At 38.2% G+C, this 11,963-nt stretch overlaps 1 protein-coding gene across 1 annotated transcript in view; it reads right to left on the bottom strand.

The window, feature by feature from the left end:
• The window catches only part of FAM73A (family with sequence similarity 73, member A), a gene marked incomplete at its 5' end in the record, with an annotated part of 109,990 nt that overhangs the window by 38,654 nt on the left and 59,373 nt on the right, over positions 1-11,963 (bottom strand). Inside the window, one exon of the mRNA XM_011997387.1 lies at positions 318-418. Coding sequence (XP_011852777.1) covers positions 318-418 — 101 coding nt within the window. The remainder of the gene's footprint in view (positions 1-317; positions 419-11,963) is intronic.

Genomic DNA, 11,963 nt, shown 5'->3' with positions numbered 1-11,963 from the left:
AACATCTTTAAGACTCTTGATATAAGCTGAAAAATTGCTTTCCATTAACATACTAGTTTCTATTCCTCCCCCATAATCTACAGTATATGAAAGTGCCCATCCAAATCACGTGTTTATAGGTCCATCTCCTTAAAGAGAGTGTAAGCTCCTGTAGGAGCTTATTTTCATGTTAGATTTATTCATTTTTGTATCCTGGTACCTACCACATGGTAGATGCTAAATAAACAGTGACCAAACTGAATTACAGTATAATGACAAGACTGTTATTTCCACTAAAAAAGAAATAGAAATCCTCATTAGGAACACACTTGTCCTACCTCTGCTGCTGAAGCAAAGGAATCCGTGGATGCGACGCTCAAGGTGTCTCGCAGGCCAAAGTCATCCACATTACCCTTCATGGTGATATCTGTATCTTTATCTTAAAAGTAAAAGGTGAAAAGTTCAGAAAGTGATATTCCACATCATTGTGGTACTTTGCATTCCATAGTTTGATTTTGATTTTTTTCCCCTATCTTTATTTAGACTACCAGTGTCAAAAGGAAAACAGTAAGTATCCAATGTTTAACTGAATCTGAAACTCTGCAAAGTAGGGGAGAGAGTGTTACAAAGCAAATATTCATTTTTAATTTAAGAAGGAATTAAGCTTAATTTTTTATTAAAAGGGCTTTTTAGTGCATAATAACCAGAGTTGGATTATCTACTATACATGGTAAAGTCAGCATATATCACAGCTAGTTTGCAACAGAGCAATTTATTTGCAAGTGGTCTTGCCCAAATTACAAGAACTTGTAGGTTCATTTAAATCAACTATATTATTAACATAAAATATCTGGCCTGTCACTTGTGATAAGCTGATAAATTAAAACAATTCACAGCCGGGTGCAGTGGCTCACACCTGTAATCCCAGCACTCTGGAAGGCTGAGGCAGGTGGATCACCTGAGGTCAGGAGTTCGAGACCAGCCTGGCCAACACGGCGAAACCCCATCTCTAGAAACCCCATCTCTACTAAAAAAATACAAATATTAGCCTGTAGTCTCAGCTAGTTGGGAGGCTGAGGCACGAGAATTGGTTGAACCTGGGAGGTGGAGGTTGCAGTGAGCCAAGATCACACCATTGCACTCCAGCCAGGGGGACAGATCAAGACTCTATCTCAAAAAAACACCACCACCAAAAAAAAAAAAACAAACAACAACAAAAAAAACAAGAAGGTATTTGTGACTTTTTCAGGCTTTAATGAGACCTACTTTAAAAACTGAACAGTTAAAAACAATCAGACCTAGGTCCTTGATGTTTACTCTTGCTTACCTGAGGGTCAAATATAAATACCTCCCAAATTTTAAAAGGTTGAAAAAGTTCAAATTCTTTGGAAAGGGTTAATCTCACCCTATCAAGACAGGCTGTTAGCAATACTTGTCATTCAGAATGTGGGTATGAATATCCTCATGTACTATTATCAGGAATTTAATTGTTAACATTAAATTTTCAAACAAATACTTTCCTGCTTACATATGTGACTAACATGGAGAAAACAAGTAATAAACTTCAAAATGTATCACAAGTATGAAAGAGCAAAGAATAAAATATATATATTCTTATTTTGATTCTCAATCTGCTAAATTTGTCAGACACTATCTTCTTTAAAATGAAACCAGCTGGCTGAGGTGGCTCATGCCTGTAATCATCCCAGTGCTTTGGGAGGCTGACGCAGGAGGATCACTTGAGTCCAGGAGTTTTGAGACCAGCCTGGGAAACACAGTGAGACCTCGAAAAAAAAAAAAAAAAAAAAAAAGCCAGGTGTTGTGGCACATGCTCAGGAGGCTGAGGCAGGAAAACTGCTTGACTCCAGGAATTTGAGGCTGCAGTGAGCTATGACTGCACCACTGCACTCCAGCCTGGATGTCAGAGTGAGACCTTGTGAAAAGAAAGAGAAAGAGAAAGGAGAGAGAGAGGGAGACAGAAACCAGAAGTCTCCTTGGCTTTCATTCTCCAAATTTTCATAATTTTTCCAAAATTAAAATTTATTGCCTCTACCAGAAATCTGTCAAATTCTGTTTAAAACCCTAAGTACCAGAAAACACAACTTGTGACTCTACCCAGGAAGTATGTTTGTTTTTTTTATTCAAAGCATCAATTTAGCTTCAATTAAACGTTTAAATCAAAAGTTACACAACCAATTATATTCCAAGCTCTACAACAAGCAGAAGAGAGAATAAGCCACAAGTGGTGCAAGGTTCATTCCTATTAAGTACCAAAAATAATCATACATGTAACTTTTTCTTTCCTACTTTATGTTTGGCGAAATCAGACTTTACGTTTTAAGTATTTACCTTCCAAGTTTAAAGTATAATTGTTTTCAGATGACATTTACATCAATCCTTTTAAAGTACCTAAAACTTTTCATCTTAAAAATCTTTCTACTACTAAATGACTATTAATGGGACAAAATCTGAGGTTAAATTATTCCATTATAAAAACATTTTAGAAATTTACATTTTTCTATTAAACTGGAGAATAAAACAACATAATTGTTTCACACTTACAAATAGCTATCAAACTGGTATTTTTGGAGACACAATTATCCAGAAAAACTCCCATAATTCTCTTTTCAGTGCATATGAAGGCCTTTTAAACACAAATACACACACACTGAGCTTTTATACAAAACTTAATCCTCCTGTACAACCTTCACAGCGTTATCTTAATTATTTTCCATTCTCAGTATTACTTTCACAAAAAGAAATCACAGTTTTACAATTTTCATTAGTCACGGCATTATCAGAGTGGGATTAAATTTTATTTTATTTTATTTATTTATTTTGAGACAGAGTTTTGCTCTTGTTGCCTAGGCTGGAGTGCAATGGTATGACCTTGGCTCACCGCAACCTCCGCCTCCCGGGTTCCAGTGATTATCCTGCCTCAGCCTCCCGAGTAACTGGGACTACAGGCACGTGCCACCACTCCCAGCTAATTTTTTTGTATTTTTAGTAGAGACAGGGTTTCACCATGTTGGCCAGGCTGGTCTCGAACTCCCAAACTCAGGTGACTCACCCGCCTCAGCCTCTCAAAGTACTGGGATTACAGGCGTGAGAGCCACTGCACCCAGCTGAGAGTGGGATTAAATTTACAAGTCAATTAACTCTTGGTTCCATATGGCTTTTGCTATTTTCAGAGTAGAATACAGACATTTATCTAGTATTACTTTACCTTTCAGACATTACCCATGAGATGTCAAAAGTCTGTTTTACTTTAGTCAACAGTAACTAGCTATTCAATGTCATCCAGATCAGTAACCATACTTGTACTTTATTTTTTAAAACATCTAACAAAGAAAAATGGCTCAATTCCAGAGGAACTAGAAGGATTTACTCATTAAATCCAAGTCCATAAACCATAGACTATACCTCTTATTTCAGTAATTGCTATGATTCCTGGAATGGCAGCTAAATTATTACAAAGAGAAAAAATACATCTGTTTTTTAGATACGATAGTCAGAAGTATAAAGAAAGAATCTTGGCCAATATCCCAAACCAACTGCTTTCATGCATCCAATTAAAGCTTAAAATACTCTTTCTTAAAAGTATCATCACTGGCTGGGTGTGGTGGTTCACGCCTGTAATCCCAGCACTCTGGGAGGCTGAGGTGGATGGATCACTTGAGGTCAGGAGTTCAAGACCAGCCTGACCAATATGGTGAAACCCTGTCTCTACTAAAAATACAAAAATTACCCAGGTGTGGTGGTGCATGCCTGTAATCCGAGCTACTCGGGAGGCTGAGGCAGGAGAATTGCATGAACCCAGGAGATGGAGGTTGCAGTGAGCCAAGATCGCGCCACTGCACTCCAACCTGGGTGACAGAGCAAGACTCCATCTCAAAAAAAAAAAAAAAAAAAAGAAGTATCATCAACTCTTGGCCAGGCACAGTGGTTCACGCCTTTAATTCCAGCACTTTGGGAGGCTGAAGCAGGAGAATCTCTTAAGCCCAGGAGTTCAAAACCAGCCTGGGCAATATGGCAAAACCCTGTCTTTACAAAAAATTAGCTGGCGCAGTGGCACACACCTGTAGTCTCAGCTACCTGGGAGGCTAAGCAGGAGGATCACTTGAGCCTGGGAGGCAGAGGCTGCAGTGAACCAAGACTGCACCACTGTATTCCAGCCTGGATGACAGAGCAACGGTCTGTCTCAAAACAAATCAAAACAAATGACAAGTATTATCAACTTGACTGCGGTATTGAAAGACAGTGACAGCATGGAAAATTGAAAACCAAAGGCAGCCGGGTGCAATGGCTCACGTCTGTAATCTCAACACTTTGGGAGGCTGAGGCGGGAGAATCACTTGAGCCCGAGGAGTTCGAGATCAGCCTGGGCAACAGAAGAGAGACTCCAGCTCTACAAAAAATTTAAAAAGTTAGCAGAGTGTGGTGGCACGCACCTAAAGTTCCAGCTTCTTGGGAGGCTGATGCAGGAGAATCGCTTGAGCCCACAAGTTCAAGGCTGCAGTGAGCCATGATCGTGCCACTATACTCCAGCCTGGGTGACAGAATGACACTCTGTCTCTTAAAAAAAGAAAAAAACCTAAGGCTTCATTGATCTTAGTCAATATTTTCAGAAACTTCTTACTGAATTTTTCTCAGCCAAAAAAAAAAAAAAAAAAAAAAATCCTAAAACCACAATGAAATATCATTACACACCTACCAGAATCACTAAAATAGGGGAAAAATGGCTTTTTTTTTTTTTTGGTCGAGGATGTATGGTCAGTGGAAACTCTCCCACACCACTGGTAGAAACAACTGGTAGAACCACTTTGAAAAGTTTGGCATTACCTATGAAAGTTGAAGATTGCTTTCTCTATGATCTAACAATTCTACCTTTGGGTGTGTTTTACAGAAATGCATGCTTATATGCATGAGTGTTCATAATAATACTGTTTATAATAGCCCCAAACTGGGAAAAAACCAAATGTCCAAATACAGAACAAACAAACCATAGTATATTCATACAATGAAATACTATACAACAATGAAAATAAATGAATTGCTGCTACATGCAGTAATATGGATCGATCTAACAATATGTTGAGTGAAGGATTATATGCAGAATTCATTCACAATGAAAAATTATTATTAAATTCACTCAAGCAAAATTCAAAAACAGACAAAACTAAACACGCTTAGTGATAAAATTATTTTTAAAAGCTAGAAGGTGACTGGGCACAGTGGCTCATGCCTGTAATCCCAGCACTTTGGGAGGCTGAGGTGGGTGGATCACCTGAGGTCAGGAGTTTGAGACCAGCCTAGCCAACATGGCGAAACCATGCCTCTACAAAAAATACAAAAATTAGCCTGGTGTGTTGGCAGGCACCTGTAATCCCAGCTACTCAGAATTCTGAAGCACGAGAATTGCCTGAACCCAGGAGGTGGAGGCTGCAGTGAGCCAAGATCGTACCACTGCACTCCAGTCTGGGTGACAGAGTGAGACTCTGTCTCTAAATAAATAAATAAGCTGGAAGGTAATTAGCCTGAGCATCAGGACAGCTGCACTCCAGCCTGGGTGACAGAATGAGACTCTGTCTCAAAATAAATAAATAAATAAATAAATAAATAAATAAATAACCTAGAAGGTAATTAGCCTGAGCATCAGGACACTGGTTCATTCTGCAGGTGACTGGAAGGGATTACAAGAAGATCCATCTGGAAAGCTGTCAATGTTTTACGTTTTGCTGTACATGATAATTGCATAAGAATATGTGATAAATCATTGTACTTTTTTGTTTTGTGCACTTTCCTCTAAGGATTTAAATAGAAGGAAAGAAAAGAAAGCAGTATCAACTATATATCTTGGTCCCAAATAGCTGAGAGCAGAAAAGGCTCAATCAGAGCTTCAAAGGCAGGAGGAAGCAGGGTAAGAAAATGAATGCTTTCTATATTTCAGTGTTGCCAATGATGCTGTAAATTATTACCAGACATGAATTTTATATCCTGATTGAGAAAGCATCTATAATGATGCTAGATTCAAAAGTCAAAAGACCTGATGAGTGTTAAATATAACAACAAATCAAAAATAATTTATTTGTACCCTGTAGTGAATACCAACAATAGTAGTAATGTATAATGCCAAGCATATACCACTCATAACCGTTTTTCTCTAGCTCTGCAACCTTTCTTTGCTATTTAGTGATTGGTTTAGGATTTTAAGTGGGAATGTTTAAGTGGGGATAACCAAATACTTTTAAGAAGGAGAAGACATGGAAACTAAGGAATGTCTGCTATTTAATCATAACAATAGAAGCGTGATGCGATTAATCAAAATACATATTTATTTTTCACTCAATACTTGCCAGATACCAAGTTATATGTATTATCTTATTTTTAATCCCCACAATAACCCTTTGATGAGGTAGATACTATTAGTTTTCTCATTTTATGTACCAGGAATCTAAGGCACAGAGAGGCTAAGTAGCTGCTACATACATATACATCTAAGAAAGAGAACACTAGGATTCAAACTCAGGTGATCTGATACCAGATGCTATGCTATAAAACTATGGAGCCCTGGTGTCCAATACAGTAGCTCCTAGTTAAATGTGTCTATTAAACACATGAAATGAGATGTGCTGCAAGTGTAAAATATATAATAGATTCTGAAGACTTAGTACCAAAAAACAGAAAACATTAATACATACTGGGCTTAAGAAAATATATTAAAATTAATTTTATCTGTTTCTTTTGAGCCTTTAATGTGGGTACTAGAAATTTTAAAATTACATTTGTGGCTCACATTATATTTCTATTGGACAGTGCTGTTAGAGCATTCGTTGTTCATATTTTAACTACAGTGCAAAGAGCTACCAAGTTCTTTAGAAGACTCAGATTCAGCTTATATTTTTTGAGTGACTATTATGTGTCCAAGTATTCTACTAAGTGCTTTCACAGACTATTTTACTTGACATATGTAATTATTAGAGAAGAATAGCCTAATTATGTATATTGAGTTTTTCATTGTAACTTGGGGGAAAAAAAGCCATTTTCTAATCAGATGGCTCCTCTATTGGTTTTCAAAGCTTTCCATTATCTCTGATTACCCTACCTATCCAATGTTCTTTTCCATCAATTACTTAAAAAAACACAACTCTCTGCTTTATCTGAGGGTATGTTCACCATATCCCCACTTGCCATACAGTAGTGCAGTGGGTAAAAGCGTGGTTTCTGGATTCAGCCAGTCAGCATCTGGATCCTGATCCTGATTTGCTACTTACCCACCTAGGTAAACTGAGGATAGCAATACTAATTTCCTAGAGTTGTTGCAAAAGTTAAATGAGATTTGTGGAGGCACAGTACTTGGTCCATCGTGAGTGTAAAATAATTTTTGCTATTACTATCATTGCCAAATACATTCTTTATTCAAGCCTGTGATTCCTCCTGTTTCTTCTCTACATATAACCTACTCTCCTTCTGCTCCCTTGCCCTGTGCTACCCACAAGCACATTTTTTTAATACTCAGCTCAAGTATTATCCCCTGTAAACATCCTCCAAAATTTATCTAATTTTTTGCTCCTATGTAAGGCAGTATAGCAAAAGTGTTAAACACCATGGGTTCTAGAGCTTGAATTCCGATACTGACTCTGTTACTTATTAGCTGTGTAACCTTGAGCAAGTTTCTTATCTTCTCTGTTCCTCAATATTCCCATCTGTAACACAACTTGAGTGGATGGACTTTACTTTCTTTCCTTTCCCTTTTGTTTTTCCTGGTGGTTCCTACAGTTCTCAGGAGATTATTGAACACATAATAAACACTAAAATATTTGTTCATGTAAACTAAAATTTATTATAATAAATGGACCGTCCCCAGGACACGAAAATCTCTAGAGAGCCTATCATATACTTACTCTGGGTCATTTTGCCTATGACTTTAACTTGTTTTCAGAATCCTGTTAATTTTTTTACCTTTCTTTCTCGCTCTCTTTTTTTCTTTTTTTGAAACAGACTCTCGCTCTCTTGCCTAGGATGGAGTGCAGTGGAGCGATCTTGGTTCACTGCAACCTCCACCTCCCAGGTTGAAGCAATTCCTGTGCCTAAGCCTCCCAAGTAGCTGGAATTAAGAGGTGTGTCACCACGCCTGGCTAATTTCTATATTTTTAGTAGAGATGGGGTTTCACCATATTGACCAGGCTAGTCTCGATCTCCTGACCTCAAGTGATCCACCCAGCTTGAACTCCCAAAGTGCTGGGGTTACAGGTGTGAGCCACCGCACCTGGCTTACTTCTTATGTTTCTAATAGCCAGCCCTAACTTAACTAAACTTACCATACTATCTTGTAAACCTGAAGTATGCAGCTTACACTCCTTAATGAATGATAATGAACATCAGAAGTGCATTTTAAAAAGTTTCCACGGGCCGGGCGCGGTGGCTCAAGCCTGTAATCCCAGCACTTTGGGAGGCCGAGGCGGGTGGATCATGAGGTCAGGAGATCGAGACCATCCTGGCTAACATGGTGAAACCTCGTCTCTACTAAAAATACAAAAAACTAGCCGGGCGTGGTGGCGGGCGCCTGTAGTCCCATCTACTCGGGAGGCTGAGGCAAGAGAATGGTGTGAACCCGGGAGGCGGAGCTTGCAGTGAGCCGAGATCCGGCCACTGCACTCCAGCCTGGGCGACACAGCGAGACTCCGTCTCAAAAAAAAAAAAAAAAAAAAAAAGTTTCCACAAACTGGTTGATTGTACATTAAATTTAAAATACTCTGTAAATTATCACACCGGCTCTCAGTGAAGTAGCTCTTTTTTATTTTTGGTAACATTTTAAAATAAGTAAATCCAAAATTTAAAAAAATTTTAAATAGTCTCAACCACCCAGAACTTTTCAAACATTCACTGTACACAGATATAAACAATGATATTCTTTGGAAGTACATTAAAACCATAATGTTTACTCTTAACTCAACTGTCACATATTCTAGGCCAAAAATCTGACTGGATTCAAGCCTCATCCCTTCTTTCACAATCCCATAATTCACGTATTACTTGAGTTTTTTCCAAAGCAGGATTTGCTTTACAAGTTTTAAAGAAAACTAGAAGTCCTGGAACTTGGAATTTCAGGTCTGGATCTATTTCCTTAGACCCATCCAAGTGGGTTTTCTACATTTCACTTTTGCCATCACTAGGCACATTCTATTTTCTATCACTCAGAAAACACTGGGTCTATTTTAACCTCAGCAGACTCTAGTAGAGATTCCAAAGATGCCACTCTTCTTTTAAAATCCAGGCTGTCCACTGTAGATTTTATAACGCGAGCAAGACAACGAAGCCTGCCAATTGTCTCAATGTCATTTGACTTCTATGTCAACAACTTTTCTGCAGGTGATATTCAGCAATTTAAACATGACTTGGAACCTTGTCCTTTCTATGCTTTTATTAAAAATGGAAAAGCTTCTGCTGTTGACAAGACAAGCTATTTTCCAAACACAGTCTGTTATAATTTGTTTAAATAATCAAGTCTAGGAAACCACTGCTGCTTTTTGTTTATTCTGTATGACTATCTGCCCATACATACTATAGATAATATTTTCTGATTTTTTAAAAAATGCTACAGTATAATTTGACAGAAAGAACAAAGTTGAATATAAAAATCAGAAAAAACATAATTTCAGAAAGTGAAAAACAGAGTTATGATATTTTCTTGATTTTTAACCTCAGTGTGCCTCAATATTGAAAAGAGATACAATAAAATCCACTGAAACAAAAGAAAAGAGAACTTGGGGCAGGTGCAGTGGCTCATGCCTGCAATTCTGGTGCTTTGGGAGGCTGAGGCGGGAGGACCACTTGACCCCAAGAGTTCAAGACCAGCCCAGGCAACATACTGAGATTCCCATCTCTACATAAAATAAAAACATTAGCCAGGCGTGGTTGTGTACACAATGTAGTCCCAGCTATTCAGGAGACTGAGGTAGGAGGGTCACTTGAGCCTAAGAGTTTGAGGCTGCAGTGAGTTAGGATCATGCCACTACACTCCAGCCTGGGCAACAGAGTGAGACCCTGTTCCTCTAAAAAAGAAAAAAAAAAGTTACATATGGTGGTGGTGGGAATAATAAAAAAAGAAAAAGAAAGAAGGAGAACTTGTCAAAGTTCTTGATTTGTGATGACTTACAAAGTTTCACCTGTGGGAAATTATGTATGTACAAAACAGCCTGATACTACTGAAAAGATTTCCACAATAGTTGTCTCTGGCATTCCCTATTTATCAAAATTTTTATATGCTATGACTGACCAACACAACAACTGTGATTCCTAACTGGGAAGTACAGCTGCCAATGCAAACTGAGTATTAGAAGGAAAGGGAATGGGAATCATTCAAACACTTTAGAAGAGTAACAACACTTTCTACACCCTCCCCCTTTTATTTAAAGAAGAAAGAAGTGACTAGATTAACCCAAAGTGGAGCAAAAAGTCATTAAGATTAGGTCTGCAGTTACAGAGACTTGAGCAGGGCCACGAGGTACAACTGGTCATTCTGTATGTTACACAAAGGACCCCTGCCAAGGGAATAAGTTGGGGCAGAAATCCAGCCCAAATACTAGACCTGCATCTTCCTGAAGTAAAGTAGACCTTCTTGGCACAAAGGTCCCATCCCAAGGGGCTTACATGGATGGCCCTTTGTCTAAATCACATACAGGCCTTATATGGGCAGTGATGGTCCTGGACATAGAAATCGAAGCTGTTAAGACATAACTTCAATACAAAACAGGCAAAGGAAAGCAGCAGAAATTTCTCATGTTTCTGGGACCCCAACAATTTTCATTATATTGTTTTCTTCTCTGAACCTACTTTAACTTGTATAATACCAGTTAAGTTTCATATTGTGTTATTACTAAACCCTTTAAAAATAAGATTATGAGCCTTAACACATGGGAGGAAATTACTAAGCCAAATTTCTCATATGTGGCACAATGTGTACTCTGTATATTTAGATGTCTGAGTATACAACTTAAGCTGACAATTCATATCATTCCCTAAAAATAAACCCTCAGGGAGTTTATCCTCCAACCACAATGATTCTGCAGGAAAGGGAGACGACAAGGTCTTAGAGCTTCAACTTGGGGCTGACATTTGATGTAAGATGTCAGGCCGAGGTATTTCCTCTTGTTGCCAAGTTCATTCAGTATTTCTAAATGTTCTATCTGGCTGCTTACCAAAAAAGAAGAATAACATCTCTCTAGTGGTCAAGAGGTTCTACTTGACAGCTTTTCCTATGCTGTGCCAGAGAATTTGTGCAGTCAGTACTAAGCTGGCAAAATCTCTAATTTTCCCTTAAAGGATGTCTCACTAACTCAATAAAATCTTATAAAGCAGCAGCAACAAAAATGGATGAAATATTTAAACTGTGCCAGCCACACTTCCAGACTTCTTCAAACTCATAAATTTGATTATGACTTCTTATAATCCTCAATGGCTCCCTTTTGCCTAAAGGTACAAAGCAAGGACCTTCATAATTTATGGCCTGCCCAGCTTTCTAGGTTCATCTCCCACCACTCCCCACATATATTGTGTTCCCAAAACATATCAAATAACTTGTAGGTCCCTAAACAGGTTCCACTCTGCACCTTGATCCATGTTCTTCCCTCTACTTGGAATGCTCTTTTCTCAACTGTCTCCCTAGCGGACCACTTTTCTTTAAGTGTCACTCCTTCTGTGAAACATTTCCATGAGCCCCACTCCATGAATAATCACAAGCTTTTCTTTGGTGTTCCCATAGCACTTTATAACATGTTATTATGTACTTACTCCACTGTCTGTGTATTTTTTAATGCCTGTTTCCAAAACTAGACTAAGCATTGCCTAAAAGCAGAGATGAAATCTTCATCTTTATTTTTCCAGTGTCTTATACCATGTTTGACATATACTAGGAAATTAAATGTTTGCTAAATAAATATTCCAGACCCAAGATTCTGTGAGCTCATTCTGCAAAAACATAG

Source organism: Mandrillus leucophaeus, unplaced genomic scaffold, assembly GCF_000951045.1.
Source record: "Mandrillus leucophaeus isolate KB7577 unplaced genomic scaffold, Mleu.le_1.0 Scaffold539, whole genome shotgun sequence".
NCBI classification, from domain to species: Eukaryota; Metazoa; Chordata; class Mammalia; order Primates; family Cercopithecidae; genus Mandrillus; species Mandrillus leucophaeus.
This window is presented reverse-complemented; position numbering and strand designations above follow the sequence as displayed.